At 43.2% G+C, this 27,108-nt stretch overlaps 1 protein-coding gene and 1 long non-coding RNA gene across 2 annotated transcripts; one reads left to right on the top strand and one right to left on the bottom strand.

Annotated features, from left to right (window-relative positions):
• The first annotated feature begins 940 nt into the window (after window positions 1–940).
• On the top strand, window positions 941–25,399 carry LOC120405143. The gene is made up of 3 exons (XR_005598405.1): window positions 941–1,002; window positions 1,918–2,008; window positions 24,861–25,399. It is a non-coding gene; the product is annotated as an uncharacterized LOC120405143 (long non-coding RNA).
• Window positions 18,139–27,108, bottom strand: LOC120405142 (E2F associated phosphoprotein). Its single transcript, XM_039538440.1, has 6 exons — window positions 26,820–27,108; window positions 25,396–25,577; window positions 22,453–22,551; window positions 21,601–21,724; window positions 20,824–20,940; window positions 18,139–18,763 (listed from the first exon to the last, which is right to left on the bottom strand). The coding sequence occupies exons 1-6, from the start codon at window positions 26,891–26,893 to the stop codon at window positions 18,487–18,489; spliced, it is 873 nt and encodes a 290-aa protein (XP_039394374.1). The 5' UTR covers window positions 26,894–27,108; the 3' UTR covers window positions 18,139–18,486.

The following is a 27,108-nucleotide window of genomic DNA, read 5'->3' as shown; positions in this document are numbered from 1 at the left end:
ACTCCCCGCCTGTCCAAAAATGATAATTATCAACGTTTAAAATAATCGCTTAGCACTTTATATGTCCCTGTAACACCTCATAGCAGGAAACATATTTGGCTTGCCTTTTATTCGGATAGCCTGGACTGGACTGCATTTTTCTTGCAATCCACTGTAAAATGGAGTTTCACTTCTTTATTTACTTTCTGAAATTATATTTGTATTACTCTTAGCATTTCATTTACCTTTGTTAACATTGTGCAGATGAATGTCATGCTAGTTCATAGATATTTTAATAGCAATATTGGAAATATTAACAGTTGCTAGTAGCTTCTGCAATTACATCTCACAGTAATTCAGCTACAGCTCCTCCTGTTAGTATTGGATATTAGGTTTTAGTTCTAATTTTGTTTTCATATTTTATGTAAAAGTTTATTCTTTGGGATCACATGACTTCAAGGCTGACTGAAGTCCTGGTTTGATGTCAAAACGTTTTGATGTCAAAACAGTTTTCTTTGAGCCTCCAATGGGGATCGTCCTTGGCAATTGTTATTTTGCCCCTCCGTGCATTTTCATGTCACAATTGTGTGTGCAACTTGGTTCCCAAATATTCACCACAGGCCAGATTTTTAAAGTTTAAAAGCACCTAGATGCTTTTGAAAATCCCACTAGTTGCCTAAATATCTTTAAAAATCTGGCCCTAAGGGCACTATACTATCTTTCATGAAATCCTTCTCAAAGGCAAATTTCTTCTGTAATTTTTACTAAATATAGGCAGGGGTGAGCTGCAGACGGTTCGCAACGGTTCGCTCGATCCCGGTTGTTAAATTTAGCAGCCATTTTAGAACCGGTTGTTCCAGGACAACCAGTTCTATAAGGGCTGCTAAATTTAACAAAAGCTCCGGCTGAAGCTCACCTCCCGCTCCTCTCCTGCTCCGCCCCCTTCTCCTCCCCCTTCCCTGCTTTCCGCGAATCAGATGTTCGCGGGAAGCCTGAACAGGAGGGACGGAGGCAGGCAGACAGGTAAGCAAGCGGGGCGGGCGGGGCTCGGCTCCTGCCCTGGGGTCCGCGGGGGGCGCGGGCGGGGCTCGGCTCCTGCCCCAGGGTCCGCGGCCGGGTCCGGCGACGCAGCGGGGCTCGGCTCCTGCCGTGGGGGGCGCGGGCAGGGCTCGGCTCCTGCCCCGGGGTCCGCGGCCGGGTCCGGCGCGCAGCGGGCTCGGCTCCTGCCGTGGGGCTCGGCTCCTGCCCGGGGTCCAGGTCCGCGGCCTGGCGGCGGAGCTTGGCTCCAGGTCCGTGGCCCAGCAGCGGGCGCGGGCGGGGCTCGGCTCCTGCCCCGGGGTCCGCGGCCGGGTCCAGGTCCGGACGGGCGGCGCAGCAGGGCTCCTGGCCCGGTGTCTGCGGCCGGTCCGGCTGGGCGGCGCGGCTCCTGCCCCAGTGTCCGGGTCCCAGCCCCAGCCCAGCTCGGACCCCATCTCCAGGCAGCAAGGTAAAGGGAGCAGGGAGGGCGTGATGGATAGAGGGCAGGGGAGTTGGGGGGGTGGATTAGTGTTGGAGCAGTCACGGCAGGGAACAGGGGGATTGAATGGGGGTAAGGGTGGGGGAGTCAGAAAGGAGCAGGGGTTGGATGGGGCGGTGGGGACAGTTAGGGTAGGGATTCCAGGGACAGTCAAGGGACAGACAGAAGGGGTGGTTGGATGGGGTAGGGGTCCCGGGGTGCCATCAGGAATGAGAGAAGGGGTTGGATGGGGTGGCAAGGGGCAGTCAGGGGACAGGGAAGGGGGGTGGAGAGGGCATGGGTGGGGGGGGCTGTCAAGGAACATGGGGGGGGGTTGGATGGGACAGGAGTGGGGGGGGGGGGAGGAGGGAACCAGTTGTTAAAAATTTGGAGGGAGGAGGGAACCGGTTGTTAAAAATTTGACATCTCATCACTGAATATAGGTATACAACCCCAAGATAGATTGACAACCACCAGTATTCAAAAATCATGAGATATACACCCAAAAGTTATGACATTAAAAGAATCCCAAAGGTATGTATGTATATGTTTGTTTATTTAAATTTTCCTTTTTGTTTCTGAGCCTTTAGAGCACATTAGCTTCATATTTATGCTGTTATCTCTCCCAAAGAATCCATATATTTGAAACAGTTGTCGGAGAAAAACTTAGTTCTTGCTTTTTGTTTGGGTGCAGCAAAATCAAATACTTTATTATTTCTCCAGTAATTACAATGGAGGGAGAGAGTGCCATAGGACACAGGGTCACCCCAGTCCCGGACAGGTCTCTCAACTGGTAAACAATTACATCAAGCCTTTATACTTTTGTTACAGACAATTTCTAGCAATCATGGAGACAGTAAAAAAAAACATTTGCATTTGTTTATACATAAGCCTCTTTGCTATCTTATTTGTCTCACTACTAGAAAAAAGCAAGACTGCATATTGCAAGGTCGTAACAACTTTCACACAGTTCACTCTGTCTTACATTATCTTGCTTCTACAAATCTCACGTCATTAGGGTCACAGCTAGCCTAACTCATGCTAACTAACTAACATTCATTAAGATCTCTTCAAATCCTTGTTAATTATTAATTGGCTTCCACACTCCCCCCTTTTGTACTTCTAGTACAACAAATATTTCAAATCTCAATTTGCGTTAAACCATGGATTTCAGATTCTACAGCAGATATGTCAACCTTAGGGGTTTTCATGGGATGTAATGACAATGCATGATTAGCATGACCATGAAAGGTATTATTACTATCATTATGTCTTTTACAACAACAACAATAACATAATCCTAAACTAACTAACAACACTACAAACAATAACATTCCCATAGGAATAAAATAATGGGGTTGTTGTACAGTTTTGGTCACAAAGCACAATACATCATACTTAGTACATAAAGTAGATACTCTATAAGCTGTATGAAAGGCATTCTGTGCAGCATGATATATATATTCTGAAGCATATGAATTTGCCCTTGCAATTCAGAGATTCTTCGAACCTCTGGTAACAATGAAAGCAAATTTTGAAACCGATCAGGCACTACTCTAGTCCAATTAAAATATACCTGAAATCTAAGAGCTACTTGCAACATTCTATCTGCAGGCCAGGAAATGATATGATTGCCTGCAGCAGTGGTAAGATTAATATGTATATCTTGTAAAGTGGTGGCATTAACGTACACACAGCTATCATTAGCTTGAAAAAGTGGGTGTCCTGTCAGGGTAGTTCCTTGACCTCTACCCTCCCAGCAAATATTGTCATAAACAGTGACAACTTCCCCTGGCTTCAGTTTCCGTACACACTGAAGCTGTGGTGGTTCTAACGGCCAAAATGTCCATAGATTTCCTAACCCCATCCAAATATCAGCTGTAATCCCAGGAGCACTAACTAAAAATCAATTAGGAGAATCAGGCGGTCTCACTTCCCAGATATCTCGGTGAATCACCCAATCCCATATGCATCCTCCCCATGGACCTGGCAGGATTCGGTATGTGGGAGCCCACACCCCCTTAACCGGTCCATATGCTTGGAAGGAGCACTGTGAATGTCCACACTTCCATCCAGAAAGTGTCCAAGTATGTCTGCATGACCACAGATCAGATGGTTCCTGATGTGTCTGTAAGGGCAGTGGGCCAAGTCTGGTCTAGATCCCACTGCAGTGCTTTCCCAGCCTCAGTGATATTCAATACCATCGCTGTCAGTAACTTCTGGGTCATAGAACTAAGGGTGGAAATGACATGTAACTCACCAACTCCAGCCTGTACGTAAGATAGCTGAGCTTCAAAAATAAGGCTAGTGGCCTTTTCTAGTTGGCCCAATTTCTTATCATGTTCTTGGCCTTTAAGAATAGTCCAAATGGCTACTACACTATTGGCCCCAGCCCACAGGGATCTGGTCAATTCCCTTTTTGTCCAGAGGAAATAACCCAGGCCTTTTTGTCGTGCTAATCCAATGGCAGCCCCTTGTGAGCAATCTGGGTATGTAGAAGTGATTTGAAAACCTGATAAGGGCAATGTCATTTAAAATCCAATTAGGGAGGGCAATACATACTAAAGGATTTATCCAAAACACAGGACGCAGCCTGTAGAATAAACCCCAAAATCCAATCAATACCACATTCCCAAGCATGGGTCCCACAAATTTCTTCCTGCCAGTATGTAATGCTTTGTTTCTTCACCAGGGTCAGTTCTCAATGTCCTTTTTAGTCAGGAATTCCTGGACTTTGGCAATGTCAGTGGAGTGAGTGTTTCTTCTTCTTTCCTGAAGCAGTTGTGGTTCAGCATCCTACAGGGGAGAGTACCAGGACATCATCCTGTAATGATTTGCTTTTTCTACAAAAGTTCAAAGGCACAGTAGTTTGTCAGTGGACAAGGGAGAGGTTGCCAGCACGTCACCTTGTCCTTTTTCCCTGCTGTCCAGAAGCACAGTAGAACTAGAAGAAAGAATAGGCGAATTATCAGTAGGAAAATTCTTCTGATGTGGAGGGGTCTTTGTGCAGTGAGAATCCTGGGTCCAAGCAGTCAGTCTGTGGCACTTCACAGCGGTGTCGGTAGTCAGCAGGACTTGGAAAGGGCCTTTCCAGCGTGGAGCCAAGGCAGTCCTTCGTTGATGGATCTTTATGTAGACCCAGGCTCCTGGTTCCAACGAGTGGCAAGGTTGCACAGGATCCTTCGGTAGTGCTTCCATCACCTGTGTATAAAAAAGACTTAACACATTTCATTAGTGCCTGACAATACTTAAGCATTATGTTATCCATCAAATGAATGTCCATCTGAGCTGGGGTTAGTGGGGGTGCAGTTGGTAGTCAGCATTGGGTGTCCTGTCAAAATTTCATGAGGGCTGAGTCCAGTCGTTCGATTGGGAATGGCTCTCATACTCATCAGTGCCAAAGAAAGGGCATCCGGCCACTTTAAGTTTGTTTCAGCACAAATCTTGGCCAGTTTATTTTTTAAAATCCCGTCCTGGCATTCCACTGTCCCAGCAGATTGTGGGTGATGAGGGCAGTGAAGGTTTCGTTGGATCTGCAAAGCTGCACATAACTCCTTTACAATCTGTCCAGTAAAGTGAGTTCCACGATCACTGTTGATACTCACAGGGATGCCAAAACGTGGTACAAAATCCTTAAGCAGAAGTTTCACAACAGTCCTGGCATCTGCTTTCCTGCAGGGAAAAGCTTCAACCCAATTGGTAAATACATCAACTAAAACTAATACATATCCATAACCACAACATTTAGACATTGAAATAAAATCAATCTGAATATGTACAAAAGGTCCCCAAGGAGGAGGGTGGGCTGCCTGCTGCACACCAATCTCGTTTAACTGCAGCAACCATCCCTCCCTTTCCTTGGTAGTCAGCCAAGTCTTAGCCGTGAGCGGTGTCCTTGACTGGGGCCAGCGCATGTTAGCTATTCTCTTTTTCTCCCTCCATGGCTTTTTTTTTTTTCATTTAACCTGCAAAGGAAACTTTTACTCTTTAATTATACACCTTCTTTTATACCATGAACACATAAACATTACTGTTATACAGTACATTAGTCTTATTATTCAATGTATGCCACATATAACCTTTCACTAAAATAACCTTATTACAGAACTTTGGAACAACAAGCCAGGACAAGCACACCCACTTTGAGAAGTTCACTTAATATAACCTCTAGTCCAATAGCGTTCCACCATCCCCAGCCCTCTGGCTAAAAGTCTGAGGTAGCCAGAAGGATCCCTTGTACAATATGGGGAGTGGGTTAACTTTTCATGTCCTTGCTTCCAAAGACTGTCAGTATGCAAATTTTAACAACAATTCTCAATTAAAAGATTCGGCCAATGTAGTTTCCTTCTCGTACTTAAGAAAATGTATTAGACTTTAGTATATCACATTTGTCTGATGTAACCAAACACTTTGTATTCTAAGTTGAACAAAACAAGTATCTGCATTTCAATCCAACACTTCCGCTTGAGTTCAAATCAGACCATCTCATGAAAATATTAAACACAACAATTCTGGCCACGAGACAAACACCACAAGACAGAACATAGAACACACAACATAATTTTGTGACTGTGCCAGTAAATCATGGTACGTTGACTGCTGTGCAGCTGGCATTAGTTTTCTTTGATTATCTGAAAGACAAAAACAGAGGTCCACCCCTTCTGGGCAGTTAAATACTTAAAATATACAAATACTCTTGTTGATTCTAGGCAAAACAGAGGAATTACCCCATATTTTCTCGTATGTGTTTCTTAGACAGCCTTGGTTCAGCGGCCTCTACCTTATCAGTTAGTTAATTTGCATTAACACAGATGCTTTCTGGCTTGCTTTTTTTTTGACTTTTAACTCCTGCTTTTAAACACCGAAAGAAAACAGCACCACTTATAGTGCCTTTAGAGCCTAATAAAATTTTCATTACATAGCACTGTATACATTCTTCAACTGATTTAACAAAATTGTTCATAGCCAAACGATTGCAATCTAATAATTTCTTTGCCTGAATTTATCCACAAACATTTCAAAGACACCAAAAACTTTTCTTTAGCATCTTTACAAAGCTCAACTGCTGTTCCCTCCAGCAACTACAGAGTCAACTTTTCACTTTCCTTAAAAATCACTTGCTTGTCTCCCAACAGTCACTTTTATCAACTCAAATCACCATTCCAAATATCCTCCTGAGTATTTGAAATCCTCATGCTTATATTCACTTACTCCTTCTTTCCACTACATCCTCAAAAGTTTCCAACCTGTTTTCCAATCTCTTTGTCTGTTGCCTGCCCGCCTGGGCCCGATTCTGCTTTTTCTCGCGGAACCGTCCCTTCTACCAGTTTAGCTAGGATGGTGAGCTTCTCAACTAGCTCCCACCCTTCTGGTCTATACCCCAAAACATTTCTACTCACAAGACTACCCGAGTCCTCCCTAGTAAGGGTTGCTACCTGGGCAAAAATACATGGCCATTTACTTAACACATAATCCAAACCACTTTAGGGGGTCTACCCAGAGACCCACCCATTTGTATGCTGACACTTAAACAGAAAAGAAAATTACACAGAAAGCAGAGAAAATTACAATCTAAGCCAGATTTTTCTACTTCTATTACATTGTCCGTTACAGGGGGCAGGACAGAAAGATCTCAATACAACCTCAGAGCTTCATCGCACACATGGCTTCCACTCTGAGGAATTACGAACGAGAAGTTCAGTTCCGCTCACACACCCAAATGAACAGAGCAGAAAAACAACAGTAACCGGTTAAACAGAACAGAACCAAAACTAAATAGTGTTTCCTTATTCTATTAGGGCTCACCTATAATCATGCAATCCTTATCATATAACACCAACAATACCAAACAAAGCAAACATAAAATAACAAGGGTAAAACAGATAGATGGTGGAAATTCTGCAGGGCTCCCCCATACATAATTGCTCACCAAACTGTGACAAATTCCTGTTACTAATTTATCCCTCATGTCAGGTGATCAGACTGACAGAGCATATAATCAAATTTTAAAGCTTCATTAAAAATAATAAAACAACAATGGAGAGTGTTGGGAATGCTCCCACCTCACACAGGAAAAATATGAATGCCCCAAGCCTTAAGCCACTTTAATACTCACACATGTCTCACTGGAAAGTTAAGCTTTGCAAATATAATTCCAATTCTGTAACTTGTACTGCCTTTGGTTTGCCTCTGTCTCTATTTTCCACAAGCAGCTGGGGCTGAAAGCAGTTTTTCTTTGCACTTAGCATAGTCTGCACTGATTCTTGACCTTGAACACAAAACAACTTCTCCATTATCTCTGGGCGAAGCCGAATTTCAAATTAACCCATTCCTAGACAAATTGCTCACACTGTGTCAGAGGCTTTTCTTTGGTGATTAAAAGCTCCTCTGAGATATATGATCTTATCTAGATTGAAGGTACCTTCTAATGGGCATTATTTAGATGGATTTTCACGCGTGTGAAGATTCCAATTCTCTAAATACCTGCAGGTTTTAGGACCATAATGTACGTACATGTAATATGCTGGGGTACCCTTAGGGGGTAAGGTGGAAAGTTTAGACTGTCCCTCCCCCATGTTCCAATCACACAAACTGAGGGGGTGCCCTGTCCGCGCTAGGGGATCAGAATCTAAGGATCTCTCCCTACAGGGCACTCACACAGGAGAGACTCACAAGGAAGACTACGACTCTCTTACACCTCCCTTCAGCAAAGAGCGTTGGCTAGTCTCTGGGAGACGGCGCCGCTTACTCTAATTGCATCCAGTGAGACGAACAGATTGTCAGTAGCCCACACAGAAGGGAAAGGGGGGGGAAGATGGGTTCACACACTCCTAGACCCAGGCAGCTTCCTCGCCGGACTGAGTCAGCCCACCGTGGGTCGGATCTCCTAAAGATCCACTAGTTACCGGGCTTGCGTTAGAGCAGTCCTGATCATTAGCTTCCGCTTCACAGGGTACTCTGGGCGTCTTCTGATAACGATCACTCACACTGGTGTACACACACACACACACCAAGGCCTCTTTTCTTCCCTTTTTTTTTTTAACCCCTTTTTAACCTTTTTATCTCTTTAATTTTTTTTTTTTTTTTTAACCACGATGCATCTTTACCTGGTCCGGACCAATACCATGAGGCGGTATGACAACCCCTCTTGAGGCGGTAAAAACCCCTCAGCACCAGTGCATTCTAATGCATTTACCTATGCATTACCTTATGCATTTACCTATGCATTTACCTTGGCCAACTCAGCAGTTCCCAGTACTGCCATAAACTAACCTTATTGGGGCCTCTCCCCAATACCACTTTGCATTTGATCCTGCTGCACAGTCAATAAGTTCAGATGGCGTGAGCCCAACAGAGACAGACGTCCTCACGGACAGTCCTCCTCCGATACCCCAATAGAGATTTCAAAAGGTCTCATACCTCTCATGTGGCGCCATGGAGTTCGAAGGGGAATGATCCGTAGTAGCCGTCTGTGGGTCTGTGGGCGTTGCCATCCCGGACGAGCCCCCAAATTGTCGGAGAAAAACTTAGTTCTCGCTTTTTGTTTGGGTGCAGCAAAATCAAATACTTTATTATTTCTCCAGTAATTACAATGGAGGGAGAGAGTGCCATAGGACACAGGGTCACCCCAGTCCCGGACAGGTCTCTCAACTGGTAAACAATTACATCAAGCCTTTATACTTTTGTTACAGACAATTTCTAGCAATCATGGAGACAGTAAAAAAAAACATTTGCATTTGTTTATACATAAGCCTCTTTGCTATCTTATTTGTCTCACTACTAGAAAAAAGCAAGACTGCATATTGCAAGGTCGTAACAACTTTCACACAGTTCACTCTGTCTTACATTATCTTGCTTCTACAAATCTCACGTCATTAGGGTCACAGCTAGCCTAACTCATGCTAACTAACTAACATTCATTAAAAGCAACAAAGAATCCTGTGGCACCTTATAGACTAACAGACGTTCTGCAGCATGAGCTTTCGTGGGTGAATACCCACTTGCATCTGAAGAAGTGGGTATTCACCCACGAAAGCTCATGCTGCAGAACGTCTGTTAGTCTATAAGGTGCCACAGGATTCTTTGTTGCTTTTACAGATCCAGACTAACACGGCTACCCCTCTGATACTTAACATTCATTAAGATCTCTTCAAATCCTTGTTAATTATTAATTGGCTTCCACACAGTTGTACATGCCTATAACATTCAATACCATTTTGGACTTCCAGTATAATGATTCCCCACTCCCTTTGTAATTAAAAACTTATTAAAAATCCTTATTTTTATAAGTAATTCCTGACCCTGCAAACACTGAAAATCACACTTGACTCTTCTATTAGTTCATTTGTTCCATACATAAATGTTGATTTTTCTACTGAATTGTTTATACTTCTAATTGCATATTTTAATTTCATTGCCTTTTATGTACTCTACATATTTGGTTATCAAGTAATCAGCAGACAGTGGTCTTCAGGGCGTAGCTTCAAAAGGCTGGGATTTTGCATAACCGGAGATGAGAAAGTTGCATTCACCTCCCCCTAGAGATTCCCCAGGGAAACCACTTGACCATGTTTGTCCCAAAAGTCCATTCTTATCTGGCACATTGTTCAGTTAAATATTAGATAAGTTCATGAAAGATTGGTCCATCAATGGCTATTAGCCAAGATGGTCAGAGACAGAACCCCAAGCCTCTGGACTGCTAGAAGCTAGCAATGAACCACCGGGTGCATCACTCAATAAATTGTCATGTTTTGTTCGCTTCCTCTGAAGCATCTGGCACTGACCACTATCAGAAGACAATATACCAGGCTAGATGGACCATTGGTCCAACCTACTATGGCTATTATGTTCTCCATACAGTCCTTTGAAGTCACAACACTTCCCTGGGTTCACCTCACATCTCTCCCTAAAGAGAGGTTACATACAATTCCAGCCCACAATAATACATAAACCATTCATTTAATACAATGGACTCCAAAGATAGTTAAATTTAATTCAATAAAGTTTTTCAAGGATCCTGCAGGAAATTGACCTATCTGTCACAGCTCCATCTTCATACAGTCAGAGCTGAAGGACCAGTGAAGTTATTTGGACAGTAGTAACCATTGCGCCCATCCCTATCCCCAGTGGATTTACTGGAATGTTGTGGTACCAGCCTTTGTTCTGATACAGTCCTTGGTAGCACTATGGTGCACCACAACTCAGACAAGCATTATTAGGTGATTCATTTGCTAGGTCCTAAGGCCCTCACACCATGTGGCCTAATGAGCACTCTGTCAACTACATCCATTATCAACTCCACTTTGTCAACATTCCTCCCAGAGTCCCCTACCCCATTCCTTCATCAGTCCACCTCCCCACTATGCCAGAACAATCAGGAGAGAGAAGATCAGCAGATTCACTTCCTGGCAAACTTATCACACACTGCCCTCTGCTGACCTATGACCGCTCAGCCGATTCATCACACTGCTCTCATCTGTGAAAAACAAGCATACTCTCTTCCATCATTAGTCCACATGAAAGCGTTGGTACCAACAAGAAACTCTGTGCTTTCTTTGTGGTCTCTGTTATCCCTTCTTAGCTCTGGGTTCACTTTCTTCTGCACCCATATGTTAATTTCAACTCAGACTAGAAGTCTCCTCACATATTGTATCTTCTACCTGCTCAGTAGGTTCACCGCCACCTTTGGATCAAGTTCCATAGGTGAAGTTACTCTCAGAGGTTCTGCCTCATGGTCTGATGCAATTCCCTCCAATAAGTTTTACTCCAGGATATTGTGTATCAGAGCCTGGCTTGTCACGCTGGAGCACATACCAGTGCTGTTCCTTGCTTGGTCCCTTTTACTGCCCAGGGGCTCAGCCCTCATGATGACCAGGATACTCCCACAGTCATTGGCCTGGTTTGGTTGTGGTGCACTGGCCAGAGTTTTGGCTCAGTCAGAACATAGGTAGGGCTATATCCTGCTGTAATGCAGAGCAAAGCAACTTCTACCAGGCTAGAAGCCAGTACACAGATGAATTCTGACATCCAGCTGACCCACCCCATATGGACTTTTGTACTTCCTGTAACAACTTAGCACTCAAGCTCCTTTTCCTTTTGTGATTGCTAACCCAAACCAGTTAACACTCCTGATACACCTGAGCAGATATATTCTTAAATCAGTGTGTGTTCCATCTGGGATAGTGGCCTTACTCCAGTGATGGTTCGCTGCTTGTCTGACAGTACTGAGAACACCTGCCACCTGGGTTATATACCTAGGGATTAGTATACCCTTCAGTAACATCAGCCCCACCCAGTAATTTTAGCAGATTATCTCATACCTGAACTTTATATGTGGCGTGTATACCATGGATAACCGTACACTAGTTCTATAGGCTATCCTGCCTAAGGGAAGCAGGACATCCTAGTTCTATCAACTGGGTGTCTACAAAAAAATGCCAACACATCTGTCAGTGTATGGTGAAGACTCTGCAACAGTTTGTCCTACTATGGGTGGTAATGGTGGGGTGCAGATCTTATTTATCTCCGGCACGTCACAAGCCTCTCAAAACAACTGCAACTCAGAGTTTTGACCATAGTTGATACACAAGAAGTGAGGCATACCATACTGGCAAGCAAATTGCTCAGTAAGTATCTTAGCAATTGTTTGTATTTCCTGATTGGGTAGTGAATAAGCTTCTGCCAACTTGGAGAAGTAATCAGCTATTACAAACACATACAGACTGCTCTTCTAAGATACCAGGATACCTATTGTCACTCTGTTGAGAGGACAGATCCCAAAAATGGAAAACACATTCCTTGGGGTGTAGCACTAGCCATTTTATGGACCCTGCTGGCATAGAACTTCACCTACTCTTTAACAGACCTGCACCAACTGGGCCAGTAGTACTGACTCTGGACCCTTTGGACTAGCTTCACTATTCCAAAGCTCTGACCCGGTGGTGCCTAGGGCAGCCCTCACTGGAAATGACAAGGGCAGGGCAGGCTGCAAAAGTGAGAGCAGATATTCCCAAGACTGGTAGGTAACACTGAAGTTAAACTCAGGACTGAAGACAAAATGGAGATGATGCAGCTGCCCTTTATAGTCCTTCTGCCATGTTTCTGGTACTTCCTTTGTTCCAAACACAAACGCATAGCACATGGCATTGAAAAGCCCTAGAGGTCTCTCCATAGGCAGGCCCAACAGCTAAATACTGATAACATATATGCTATGCCAACCTACTAAATGTCAATATTGTATTTTGACTTAAGTAAGCTCCACAGACAACAGTCCTGAAAACCTGTTAGACCTTTCAGAATGGGTAGACAGACCCAGAGGTATATTGATACAAAGATGTCTGACCAGACCTACACCTGAAGCAAGAGTTACTGATCTGGAAGTTGAGGGCATTGAAGTAGAAGGGCAATCACACTTAATTAGTGGTCTGAAAGGGACTGGAACCTGTCATTTTGAAGATATTACATAGTAACAAGATTGGGGGACACTTGTGTGATGCTGTATAGTATGTGGGACACTTTATGATATTGTTCATGCCAATATTATAAAACTGCAAGGAATCTAACCAAATATGCAAAAATGTTATAATCGGCCAGGTATGATAATCTTGTTTATATGTTTGTATCACCTTTGTATTATGACATAGATATGTATGGTATATCTGTATTCCAAACTTGACCTGTGTTTCTGGGTGACACCACCAGATAGATTTGCATCAGCACTAGGCCTGCTTGATGGCACACCAAGGGACATCCGATGTACAATGAACCTATTGAAGGAGCCGAGGACTACAACTTATGACTAAGGCTATGGCTACACTTGCAAATTTGCAGCGCTGCAGCAGGGTGTGAAAACACACCCTCTCCAGCGCTGCAAATTACGGCGCTGCAAAGCGCCAGTGTGGTCAAAGCCCCAGCGCTGGGAGCGCGGCTCCCAGCGCTGTACATTATTCCGCACAGGGAGGTGGAGTACGGACAGCGCTGGAGAGCTGGCGCTTTGACTACACTTAGCGCTTCAAAGCGCTGCCGCGGCAGCGCTTTGAAGTGCAAGTGTAGCCATAGCTTAAGGCTACGTTTTAGTCATGGGTATTTTTAGTAAAAGTCACAGACAGGTCACGAGCAGTAAACAGCCCATGACCTGTCCATGACTTTTACTAAAAATACCCATGGACTAAAACTTGGGCAGGGGTCCGTGGGTGCTCTGGGGAGGGAGCCTGGGGGGCACTGTGGGTGCTGGGAGGGTGGCCTGAGACCCCTGCTTGTACTGGGGGGAGGCGGGCAGCTTGTGGCCTGTGACCCCCACTAGTGTTGGACAGGGGTGGGCAGTGCCGCACAGCCCAGGACCCCCACTGGTGTTGGGGGAGGGAGGGTTAGCAGGACTGGCAGGCTCCCTTCCCAGCTCCATGTGTCCCCGCAGCTCTTAGAGGAAGGGAAGGCCAGGGGGGCTCTGTGCACTGCTCCTGCCACAAGCGCCAGCTCCACAGTTCCCATTGGCCTGCAACACCAATGGGGGTCCCAGGCTGTGTGGTGCCACACACACACACACCCCAGCACCAGTGGGGATCCTGTGCCATGCACTGCCCGCCTCCCTCCAGCATAAGCAGGGGTCCCAGGCCACACCCAGCACCCACAGTGCCCCTTGGGCACCCACAGTGCCCAAACAGGACAAGTCTGGAATACAGATTTCTGGTAGATAGCCTGTTTTAGGCCTTGTCTACATCTGGAGGAGCCCCAAGCCTTCCCTCATGTCTGGAGGAACCCCAGGCTAGCTGAAGCTACAGGGTGCCTCCCCTCCCTGGACCCAACCCGCACAGGGGTAAAGGTTTTGTTAGAAGACGCTTTTGATATGCCCCATGCAAGTTCCAGGTCGGCTGAGGAGGCAAGTATATACCTCCTCAGCCACCCTGTAACCTGCATGGGGCATAATAGAGCAAAAACTTCAGTGCCAAACCCCACAACCAGGGATCTGGCGGCCACGGCCTATTATAGAGCAGAGCCTACCTTGGCCTATTATACCTGCCGCCCATGCGGATTCTGGGTGTGGATCTTCCTACCAGAGCAAAGAAGCCCCTGGTGGCTCCTGGCTGGGAGCAGAGGTGAGAATCCCCACGCTGCTGCCCCTGGCTGGGAGTGGGGAGGCAAGAAGCCCCAGTGGGCAGCTGGGCTCCCAATTGGCTCTTCAGTTGCTGGAAGAGCTCCTGGTGAGAACACAACACCACTGACAGAAGGAGGGTAGTGTGGACATCAGCCACTGCAGTAATTAATGCAGTGGCTGTAAATTGACTTAACATAGGTCAATTTAAGATTGTAGTGTGGACATAGCCTTAGTCTCATGCACATATTTCACATCTTGTTTACCACAGAGATGGATTTGGATTTTACTCTTACATTTTTCACAGTTAAACTCAAGACGTTCTTAGCAAAAGTCTATATATTCTGCATTGAGAGGACAGCAATTACAAGTAGAATCAGAATTACACTGCTTAAGATCTTCAACTGCTCCTCTGCCAACAAGATTTACTCTTCCCTCTGAGACTCAAACTGTCATAATTCTTTTCCAGCTGGAATTCTGCTATTATAAATCAATTAGTGTTGCTATTTAGCAAAATAGATTTCTAACACTTCCAGAGACTACTAGAAAGTGATGAATTTTACTGGAAACTGCCAAATGATTGCTGCTGTCTGCATTTCACAAAATGCTTGCAATAATACACATCTTTGCAGTCCAGTAAATAGAGGCTATAATAATTGTTGGTTCATATTTCCACCATCATCAGCTGCAAGTAATTTCCCTAAAATTCATAGGATAAAAGGGTGACCTACTACTGAAATATGTGTTAAATTATCTTCCTCTAAGGTTGAATGAATTCTTTTTTTTTTTTATAAATGTTACATTTATTTACAAAATAAAGTCAGTAGTACACAAAAATTAATTTGTATGAATAGCTTCATATATAGGGATAGTTCTGTGCACAATGTCAAGCCAAACCATGGTGTGTGTGTGTGTATATATATATTTTTAATAGCAGCAGTTGTGACATACACAGTACAGTTTGATGTGGAACATCATTTGATATTTTAATGATTACACAACACTCTGCACTATATTTTAGCTAGTTACTTTAAAAGTTCCCTATGTCACTCTAGCCAGTCTGTGTGTTCAAATTCAGCTGGACTTTTGAATATAGCTGTAAAGGTATTTCCATCTTTTGATTGCCATTTGCCAACATATTTACACTCCTGACATATGGAATCCACCCCCACCCCCCCTTTAGATTGTGTTTTATACAACTCAAACTCTGAAGATATGCTTCTTTGCACACAGGCCCTAATGTCCCAAAATACATATACTCCATCAGGAGGGATCTGGGTGAACAAGAATTCTTCATCCATTCCCCCACCCCAGAAAAAAGTTTAGGAGAACAGATGTGCCTTGCATTGAGCTGAAGTTGAACAGATTGAGTCTCTGCTGAATTAATGGAGAAAGCAAGTTCTACAGTCAATGACACCTATCTGAAAATGGCCTGACTGAACCCCTTTATGATTAACCAAGGAACTGAGAGCATGAGTGCCTGAGATGATCTCAGCTGGCACGGTATTATAAAGGGGGACAGAGAGAACCTGAGGTAACTAGACCCAACCCAATTAAGGGTTTTATAGATTAAAACCAGCACCTTATATTGCTCCCAGCAATGTTGCCTTCTGTACCAGCTGAAGTACGAGTGTTCTTAGTTTAGAGAGGCAAGATAGGTGAGGTAATATCCTAGGACCAGCATGGTTACAACACTGCTCTTAGTTTAGCAGTTTAATTCTGTGCAAGCAAACTGCAGTAATCCCAAAATGACAAAGCTATGGATCACTGTGGCAAGATCCACATCCAGAAGAAACAGCAGCAACCTTCTGGACAAGCATAGATAATGCTCTTAGTCACTGCCACTGTGCTGGCACCAACCTGGTTGTCAAAAAACATCAGCAAAAGGATCCAAACGAACTCCATAGGGGAGTGGCTTAACTTTCAAGTGTCAGTCATACATCTGCACCTCAGTTTCCCTACTAGTCCAGCCTTGTAGGCTGCCATGATGCTTTTGACCCAGTGGTCAAAAGTCCAAAATCCACCAAAAACACAATCTTTCAGTCTTCCCTGCACTCAATAGCTAGCTCATCACTCCTAATTATGCAGGGCTCCCTCCCAAGGCTATACAGTAGGTGAGGCAGTGTGAAAATACAACAGACTTTTTGGTGACCTTTCTGTGTTAAAGTAGTCCATTTTGCCCCTCGTCAGACTCGGTAGTTTGTTAGCCCTTTCCTGGGCTCAACAATTCCTTTGCCCTATTGGAGCAGGGCTAAGGGAGGGTGGAAGGAAATCCTGGGACTCAGCCCCTAGCTAAATGCAGGTGTCACACTCCAATGCCACTCTGCTTATGCCTGCCTGTGTCTCTTCCTTCTCACATCACCCCTTCTCTGGCTCTTTCTACATCTTGTCCTGCTCTTAGGCTGCACGCGGCTCCACTTCACTGCCACCATCCTTGTAGCTGTTTCCCAACTTTGTGTCTGTCACTGCGGAAAGACCAAAGTAGGTCTTATTTCCATCCCAGCCTGCTTCAAACTCAGTCCCAGGCTCACCATATGTAGCCCCAGCAGAGCCATGATTTCTCTCTGGAACTACGTTTCCTGGAGTTCCTCGGCCTTAGCGGGCCAAATCCCCACCACCAGCGGGGCTCATGGCACCGATTCTTAAAGGGGTCAGCATGCTTCAATACAAAATTCCAGATCACTCCTTTGGGTACTAGGTTTGCTTATTTGATTGGATGAAGCATTGGATAGCTATACAGGTGTTTCTCAACCAGTGGGTTGTGGGCCCCAGGAGAATCAATCACAAAAGGCAATCTGGGAGGTTGAGGCACTGAAAATGTTATTAGTCATGCAAAGAAAATCTCACTCCGTGTCCACCTTTATCCTTCAAAGTCAAGTATTCTCTGTCAACTTCTCGAAATACATACACTAATTATATAGGCTTATAACTGATACTTTTCATTCTCACTTTTATAAGTAAACACAAGGAGGTAATGAAAATATTTCACAGAATAAGTCATCACCAATCTAAAAGTCTGAGAAATACTGAGAAACACAGCAACAGAAAAAGTGTTCTTAGGTAATCAAAACCAAGAGGCTAGCTTCTGGGAGTATGCTTTGTCAAGCAGATTAATGGATCAACCATTAACTTGACAGTGACTTTGTATTCTGGTTGACAAAAAGTCCAAACTACCAGATAAGAAAAACCATTCATTGCCGCCATAAAAAAATTGTCAGTCTACTAAACAAAGAGGAAAAATAAACAGCTATTTCCATGACAACAGAATTGACTGTATACACATCTTTTTCTTAAGACATGTCCATCAGTCACCACAAATGGGAAAAAATGTAACAGAAAACACAAAAAAGCCTATCTTACTTACCTACAATCAATAATTAAAGCTCAGGGTTTTGTTTTTTTTTAACTCTTGTTTAAATATTTTTGCTTAAATGAGATGTGCAGGGAACAAAGCAAAAAGAATACAAAACCTTCCAATGTGCATAAATAAAAACATCCATATTTAGACACTTTAGTGGGGTCAGTATCCAAATACATCAACACCCTAAAATCACTCAATCCAAGTATGGAGAAGATCTCTAGTTTACAGCGTTTTTATTCTAAGCAACAGTTTAACACACGTCAACATATTGCATATGTACATGAGCAATGGTTCGAATACACAAAAATATTGCATACTATGTATATGAATTTAAACTCTCTATGCTTTTATCATTATCTGAGGGACTGACAGAATATTGCACCCAAATGTGATCAGTTAACTGTATCTCTTCTGTGAAGTTTTACAAAGATTCTTTCAATGACAGTTTAAGACTTTTCAAATGATACAAAAGGGTGTTTGTCTTTTTTTTTTAAAAAAGGATAAAATATTGTCCACATTTTTGAGATTTCATACAGTCTTAAACAGCACAGCTGTTTTTCCACACTAACAGTGACTTGCTAGAACATTGAAGAAATGGAAAACTTCATCTTTATCCAAGACTGCCACTTCAGTTGAACATTCGGTACATTTGACTGGATGATATACTTCCTCCTCTTCCTGATTTGCTTGCACAGTGATGATCTCATTGCTGTGTTTCATTTTCTTATGCCCTTTCTTTATTTTCTTGTTCACTGGGCCTTTGTATTTTAGGACCTCTTCTTTGTTAACGGAGCAGTTCATCACAAACATTGCTCTGTACTGTGTTTTGTAGGATTCATGTCTAGGAAGAAGAGAAGAATGCAACAGTCATTCTCTGATACAATTCTGCTTCCACAAAACTGGTTAACTCTGCTGAAGGTAGGACTGAAGACAGGAAACACCAAATCAAAGGACTAGCAGCCTGTCAAAAGTGAAGTCTTATAAACAAAATAAAAATCACAACTACAAAAGCCAGCAAAATGTAGCATTTCTTTAGTTTTGAAGTTAAACTATGTAAAAATAAATAGATGCTTATTTTGATAAGTATCCCTGAACTACATAGCTATATTACTATGGAATCATGAATGGTGATTTATGGCTAAAAATGGGACAAAGATTAGAAGCCAGAATTTGAACCATCCTTTGCCCCCCAACATGAAATATTCAAAATCATTTTAAGCCTGTCATTTCTCATGATTCAGATCAGTCCAAAACTAATTTTGTTTTTCAGAAAAATGTTTATGAACCACAAATCTCATGCCATTTAAATTTAGTATCTTAAATTGTTAAATTTTTGAGCTAATATATTTACCCTAGAAAGATCAATTCAGATCCAACCTTCAGGACAGCGTTCAAGGAAGGGGTGAGACAGACAGACACTAACTATAATTTGTAATTTGCCTGTTTCCATCCTAATAAAATTCTGTTTTACTGTTCCTCAATTCAGCTCCATGCTGTATGTTCCCAACTCTTCCCTGCTAAGATGATCCCAAATCCTTGCATCTGTTATTCAACCATGAACCTGACCCAGATATACCTAGCTTCTCTCATTCAGTTTTGGCTTTCAAAGACTTTTCTCAGTATGAACAGTGACTTCCTCTATTTTAGTCAAGCAGTCCTTTCAAAGCTTGAAACACCAGGCAACTGCCATTAAGGTAAACAGATGATAAGAGAGCTCAACACTTCTCAGGACTGGGCCTTTGTGAGCATCATTATACAGTCTCTAAAATCTACATCTCAAGAAGAGTGTGCAACTTTTGTATGCAGCACGGAGCCTAGAAGGCTAAAGAAGACCAAGTGAGAAGTACAAAGTGTAGCAGATGGCAGCCACGAGTTCAGAGAGGAAGGTGTTAAATTTTCCCCCCTCTCAAATTTGTGTTTTTGTTAAGATTTCTCTCTTCAAAATCTGGGACAAGGTGGGTACCAACGCAGTTACAATATTAAGAAAATTAATTCCTAGTGTCAAGAACGTAAGACTAGGTATCAAAGATCATTATAATGCTTAGTGAAGTCCAGACTGAGTTAAAAATCATTAGGCATCCGAAGAAGTGGGTATTCACCCACGAAAGCTCATGCTGCAAAACATCTGTTAGTCTATAAGGTGCCACAGGATTCTTTGCTGCTTCTACAGAACCAGACTAACACGGCTACCCCTCTGATAAAAATCATTTGAACACTCCAGGAAATTGTTTTGAGTAAGAGCAGAGGCATTTTCCTGCAACTCGGTCAAACATTTACTACTATATATGAACCCAGTACCTTCATCTCAATGTCCTGTATACACTCTGGAATACTAGTTCACTGTGACCCAATATTCTTTCATAATATCAACATCTTGCTAGGGATATTTACTAATCTGCCTGTGACTACCACTTCCCCCCATACTCAAACTCTTGCTTAGCTGAAAAACTATCAATGTACCACAAAACTGAGTATGATTTGAGTATTTGATCATTTATTCATTAAGAGGTTGAGCCAAGCCGCTAACAAATTGACTGAAAATACACCTGACTGACTGGTTTGCAAAATAGACAGGATCTTTAAGATTAACGCTTCTGAAAAGCATTAGATATAGTGCAAATCACTGTCTCATAAATATTCAGTGAATCTGCAAAACACTCTTCTACATATTGCTTATTTCCATACTGGTCCCACCCCGATCTCTCTACAGAAAAATTCTAGATTTGCTACTGCTGAGCCAAAGTGAAATATAATTGCGTGCATGTGTTGAATCCACACCTTTACTTCCATAATGACACATCTGCTCGGTTTAAAACTAATAAGTGTAAATTACATATTTCACTGCAGCTGAAAATAAGACATTACAGAAAGATCACTTCATGTTTACGATTCAGTAATTACCTCTGACAATCAAAGCACAATGTAGTCATGCAAGCAGGGCAGTTCAAAACAGCATCACTGTTTGGAATGGCTGGAGGTTTGAACTGCTGCTGCTGAGTTCTTCTTATATTTTGGTACCTACCAAGAAGTAAACAAACAGGTGAAAATATCCATCTCTGCAGGTTAGGCATCTAGACTGAACCTTAAAGCTGTATTTACAACCAAAAACCCCAGACAGCAAATGTTTGATACCTCCGGGAACCCTGCTCTCCCAGTCCAAAGTACACAGATTCAAATCGTTGGAAAAAAATAAAGCGCCAACGTTTGTGTCTCACCCTCATTTTTATATTTTATTGGTATGAATGGGTTTTTAATTTGCTCAGGAGTTTGACTCTTAACTGAGTGTGGATTTTTGTATCATGATCCTTTGCTCTGTGTGAAGTAGGGTGCATTTTTTCTAGGTGTAATCACCAAAAGCCATTTAATTCTGCTTTCATCAGTTCTTGTTAAGCTGCAGAATCTAGTTTTCCTGCAGTCCAAGGGATTTTTACTTCATACACCCCCCCAAAATCCCACAGAAAAGAAGCTCCAGGCTCTTTCCATTTTATCCAAACACTCTTTTTCCGCCTCACTAAATTCCAAGCCTGTCAAAAACAAAAATGCATTCACGCTAGTTTCAAATGAAGCTCTGAATCAACAAAACAACTTTTAGACATACTGCCTTTACAGCACAGTCTGTTAAGTTACTCGGCATATTCAACAATATTTTCAAGGGTTAAAATGTTTACAGCTGCTTACCCTCGTCTCTGAGAGTCCACCCACTCTTGGTCTCGATCATCTTCTTCTGGATCATAGAGTAGCTCATCGTTAGTAGGAATCCGGCGCTGCTGATGTCTCTTTTTTTTCCTGGCCACCTGTGTGCCTGAGAGATTTGGGCAAACATAGTTGAATCTCCCAAATAACATGATCCATTAAACAGAAAACTAATATCTATTTCAGGGGTCCACAACCTTTTTCTTTCTGAGCCCCCCCCGCTATAAAAATTCCATGGCCCACCTGTGCCACAATAACTTTTTTTCTGCAAATCCAGTAGATTAAAAGCCGCCGGCATTAGGAACAGCACGCAGGGCATTTGCCCAGGGCCCCATACCACAGGGGGCCCCCGCGAAGCTAAGTTCTTAGGCTTTGGCTTTCGCCCTGGGTAGTGGGGCTCAGGCTTTGGCTTTCTGCCCTGGGGCCCAGTGAGTCTAACGCTGGCCCCTCTCTGGTTTATTTTGGTGGACCCCCTGAAACCTGCTTGCGGCCCCGCCACTGAGAACCAATGATCTATTTAACTAATTAACCAAAGCAACAGTTTCTACTTCATTTTTGCTGTGCTACAATCACTAAAAATCCCCATTAAAACAAAGACTTGGATCACTCTCTTCTGCTGAACACTGCCACAGAAGGATTAATGCAGCACCAGGCTATCTAAATTCTCTCTTTTTCAGAATTTTGGTGGTGGTGTGAGATGACATACATGCCCCCAACCAAACCACCTGCCCTCCAGACCCTCTCCAGTCACAGTCCCAGACTCTAGAGAGGACTCTTCAAGGTCTGGAGCAGGGTATATTGCTATAGAGGTGGCCAACTCTTTCCTCAGTCATTTACCTACTTTATCTTCATCCTCCGAATCAGAGTCAAAATAAATGTCGTCATAGTACTTTGTAGTGGTGACTGTTCCAGCTTGTCCAGTACTTGAGGAAGTACCTATTTATGAAATTATAACCAAACAAAATAAGAAAGCACCAGAATTAGCCATCATGAGTCCAATATACAGAAACAGACTATATCTCTAAGAGTGAATTCAAGAAGAGGGATCACCAAAGGCACATTCCCTGTAAACTGTTTGAAAAAGCAACTGGGATCCCATTCTTATGCACATGTGTAACTTTACCCTGTGAGTAGTCCCAGTGAAATCAATGCATGGATGATGATATGGTTAGTTTAATATTTAGGAGATTTAATAGCACTTACATAACACTTTATTTAGAGTTAAATTTAGACACATTAGTTGAGAACCTGTCTAAATTGAGACATATCAGTTTATACCAGTAACTCACTAGCTGATGTGTCTAACTTTAGCTCGAAAATAAAGTGTTATGTAAATGCTATTAAATCTCCTAAACATTAAACTGATCGTACCGTGCTCCATGCACTGGCTTCGATGGGACTCTTCACACTGCGTAAAGGTACACACACTGAAGTCTTTGCAGGATTGGGGCCTAATTTATAAAATGCACCTACATCATCTTCTCTAGGCACAGATATACCAATCATAAAGCAACTAATGGACATAATGTCAGCTCAAAAGGATGGTCAGAGTATAGTCTGGGGTGAGCTATCATTTGCAAATTATGGAACTCTACCTAGGAAAGTGTTACATGGCCTCTTTGGTAATACAAAGATTAACAACTGGAAACTATGCACAGGTTCACATCTGTCCAGTTAACTGGAAAAACAAGATTTATCTTGCTGAAATGTCTGCAAATCAAAGATCCTGTTTAAAATAGACCTTTTAATAGGTGACTTGGGAAGATAATTAAGAATACCTCACTATGCATTTTGTAACAGGAACAAAGAAACACATGGTCTCCTCAAGAGTAAGAAACTAATCCCCCTGACTATTATGTCACTCTGAATCAAAAAGAACAGAAATATCTGAGGGAAGCACTCTGGGGATGGACAGTTTTGGCTATTCAGAAGCAGCTTTTAGTCCTGCTGTGAGAGAGGTAATTATACTCCCAGTTCATAGACTAGCTTTCGAAATACTCCTCTACCCTGATATAACACTGTCCTTGGGAGCCAAAAAATCTTACCGCATTATAGGTGAAACCGCGTTATATTGAACTTGCTTTGATCCACCGGAGTGCATAGCCCCCCTCTCCCCGGAGCAGTGCTTTACCGCGTTATATCCGAATTCATGTTATATCGAGTCACGTTATATCGGGGTAGAGGTGTATTTTTTAATCGGTGTTCTGTCAAGAGGCTAAGGTTTAAAATCTTTTTTTTGCCTGTTAACACATTTTGATTTTAACTAGTTTCAATCTGATAGCTTTTTGAGAAAATAATGACACTGTTTGAAGTGTATGTTATTCACTCTAGTTGATTACATTCAAATATACTTCTCCTACCATCACCATTTTCCTTATAAAAGCACAAAATGGAACTGCACGCTGTTTGCTATATAATGATACATTATCCAACACCAACACTTTAAAATTGTGGCACACCCAGGGACTTAGGTTTACCAAGTTCAACACATCAAACACCATTCCTTTCCTTCTGAGGGTATGGCTACACTTGCAGCTGGACAGCGCTGCTGTGAGAGCACTCCCGCGGCAGCGCTTTGAAGTGCGAGTGGGGGATTAGCTTACAGCGCTGGGAGCGGCACTGTTTACACTGGTGCTTTACAGCGCTGTAACTTGCTGCGCTCAGGGGGGTGTTTTTTCACACCCCCTGAGCGAGAAAGTTGCAGCGCTGTAAAGCACCAGTGTAGCCAAGGCCTGAGAAGGGAATCCTTGTAGCTGCTTTAGATGCCTTAAAAAAAACACTTGATTTTCACTTAAGAAGTCTTCCGAACATTACAAGTGCTCAGAGAGAAAGCAAAGCTTTAAAGCCTACAAAAGCAGTGTGAAGATTGCTCAAAGCCACTATGGTTAGACCAGCACCACTAAGCTTAAAAAGTGGCTGTGTTATCTAAAATGCTAGTCAAAGACTAGAAACATTTATTCTGTGACAGCCATGGTAAACCACAGATGTGTGTGTCTTGGAACAAATATTTGTACCATGTCCAGATTAGCATTTGCAATTCTGTTAGTTAACACAATTTAATCAGCAATCAATTCACTCAAGTTAAAACAGAATCTCAAACTCTACTCTAGAAAAACCCTTTAGTGTAGCTCTATTCTCCAATTGAAGTCTTCTAGCTCTGGGGGCTCCTGGGCTGTAAGCAATTTCTTTTTCACTTTGTAACATTAGTAGTATTTTATTTTTACTTTTTTCCTCTCTATTGCCAGTAGGTGACCACTTCCTAGAGCCCCATATGTCAGAAGTGGCGGCTGACAGCTCTCAAGATGATCTGCAGCAGATGGAGGGAATCTGCTGCCTATTGTCCCTTCTATGAGCGGGTGATCCAAATCCTGGCAACATCAGGGAGCCACTGGAGGCAGGGGGAGAAGTACAGCCCTAGCCCCCATGTATAAGAACAGGACTGGAGACCCCCTAAAAAGGAGCAGTGGACCAAGGAAGGCAAGCCACTAAATGCTGAGCTTCTGCTCTTTCAGGACCAAGAAAGGAAGAAAAATCCTGGAAAGTGTAAAATGCCTCATTCATCTAAATGAGCACTGGGACATTAATAGCAATTTAAATGTAAATGGCTAGGTGAACTATTTAATTGCTGATCATTTTAGCACAGATATCCAGCTATGATTATCAGTGAACACACCATAATCAGTGAACACACTAAACTGAAGGGTCAAATAATGCATTAACTTAGCCACCCTATAATTGACTATTGTATAGAAGAGCAGATACTAAAACAGCTATATTTACCTGTTTCTAGTGACTTCCACTTGCCCTCCATAGTTTTCATGGTGCGGTTTAGTTCTGCCTCCATTTCCTTTTGGAACTCATCTTCACTTGAAGATTCACTTTCTCCAGTAAGGCACTCCCTTATCAGTTTGCGCTTCTGATCGGGAGTGCCATATAAAAGCACATCCACTTCATCTTCTGAGCTATAGGATATTTAAAGTATTAAAATCCATTATTATTGGTTTAAAATATCAACCTTTCTACTGATGCAATAAAAATCTCTTTTGAATTGTTCTGAAGTATTGGAACAACTTATCTGTCTAATGACTGGACATATTTTACCATTTTAGTTGGACTACTGCTGCATTTGGGCCTATATACTAAGGCCACAATCCTGCAATTGACAGTGAAGTCAGTGAGTCTGTGGATAAGCACAACAATCTACCTATGCGTTGTCAACTGCAGGACTGGCGTCTTAAATATTTCAGTTTAAACAAAAAACTATTGATTGTAAGTTAAAAAAAAACACAGCAGCAAGCTTTGAAAAAAGTCCTAGAAAATTGTTTGCTTTAAAGAGGGAAATTGCATTTAAGTGAAATCGTATCCTGTTCACCATAAATTACAGCCTGCCTCCCTTCCAGTATATGCTCCTTGTGGTTCATTTCTTGGCAATGCACAGCAGCGGTGCAATAAGAAACTTTTATGTGTGGTGACACAGTGTGGGAATCAAGGAGTCAACAGTGCACAAGACCATTTTTAAGAAGTCTTTATGAGAATGTAAGATGTGTTCCTGTAGTGCTCTTGCAAGGAACCATGTATGCTTACTTATACATTTAGTTTTCAGGGTGTTACAAGGCACTACAGTAACCCAAAACAAGCAATGACAATAAAACAAAATAGGACTAGAAACTGAAATGGGAATATAGATAAGCCTGCCGGAATTCTATTTTTAAAAGAAATAATTTCAACAGCTAATACTGATATGTACTTTTAAACATTTTTCAATGGAGACACTCTCAGTTGTGCAAAACTATGGGTTTTAAGGATTTATTATCCATTCAAATTTTTACAGCGGCAAGAAATGATGGAGGGATCAGATCGGAGATTGAAAAAGGTAAAGCGTCGTAAGCAGGTGTTTCTGCAGAGCTGTAAACGAGCTTTCCGCCGCATTTGTTACATCGCGTGTTATGCTCATTCTGGTGGGACTCTTGTCTGTACGTTCCGGTTCCTATCGCGGGAGCTGGAGTCATGTCTAGCCCCTGCAGGCCGCAGTATGGAACTTTACTGGAAGAGGAGAGGAAAGAAGCGGGGTCTTCGCGTGACCCCTCGGAGTCCCGCCCGGGCACTGGCGCGTCTCTGCCCGCGTCAGTCCTGGGGACGCCAGGCCCAGTCAGGCTCTGCCGGGGACGCTCTCAGCCCCCTCCCCTCCGCGGGTCGCGCGGTACCTGCTCTGCCCCGGCTCCTCATCGCTCGGCTCCTCGATCACGTAGGGATCCTCGTCCTCCTGCAGGCGGCTCATGGCGACACCCAACCGGCTCCCTCTCTGCTGCGGCCGCCCCGCTCCGCTCGGTGCAGCGGCGAACTCGGTCCCCAGGCCCGGTCCGCCCGGAAACCTGCTCCGCCCCCCGCTTCCGCTCCCGCGCCCCGGCCCGGCTTTGCTAGGCCCCTGCGAGCGCTGCGGCCGCGCCCAACAAGCCACCGAGCTCCTTCCTGGGGCCCGATCCGCGGATCAAG

Source organism: Mauremys reevesii, linkage group 4, assembly GCF_016161935.1.
Source record: "Mauremys reevesii isolate NIE-2019 linkage group 4, ASM1616193v1, whole genome shotgun sequence".
Taxonomy (NCBI): Eukaryota; Metazoa; Chordata; order Testudines; family Geoemydidae; genus Mauremys; species Mauremys reevesii.
Note: the sequence above shows the minus strand (reverse complement) of the source record. Positions and strands in the feature narration are given on the sequence as shown.

What these genes read in the sequence shown, in the direction of transcription:
- LOC120405142 (XM_039538440.1), bottom strand. Translation starts at nt 26,893, where the DNA reads ATGAGCCGCCTGCAGGAGGACGAGGATCCCTACGTGATCGAGGAGCCG. An exon ending in GGAGGATGAAGATAAAGTAG is followed by an intron (nt 21,725 to 22,452) that starts GTAAATGACTGA and finishes CAAATCTCTCAG; the next exon opens with GCACACAGGTGGCCAGGAAA. An exon ending in GTGGACTCTCAGAGACGAGG is followed by an intron (nt 20,941 to 21,600) that starts GTAAGCAGCTGT and finishes ACTTCTTGGTAG; the next exon opens with GTACCAAAATATAAGAAGAA.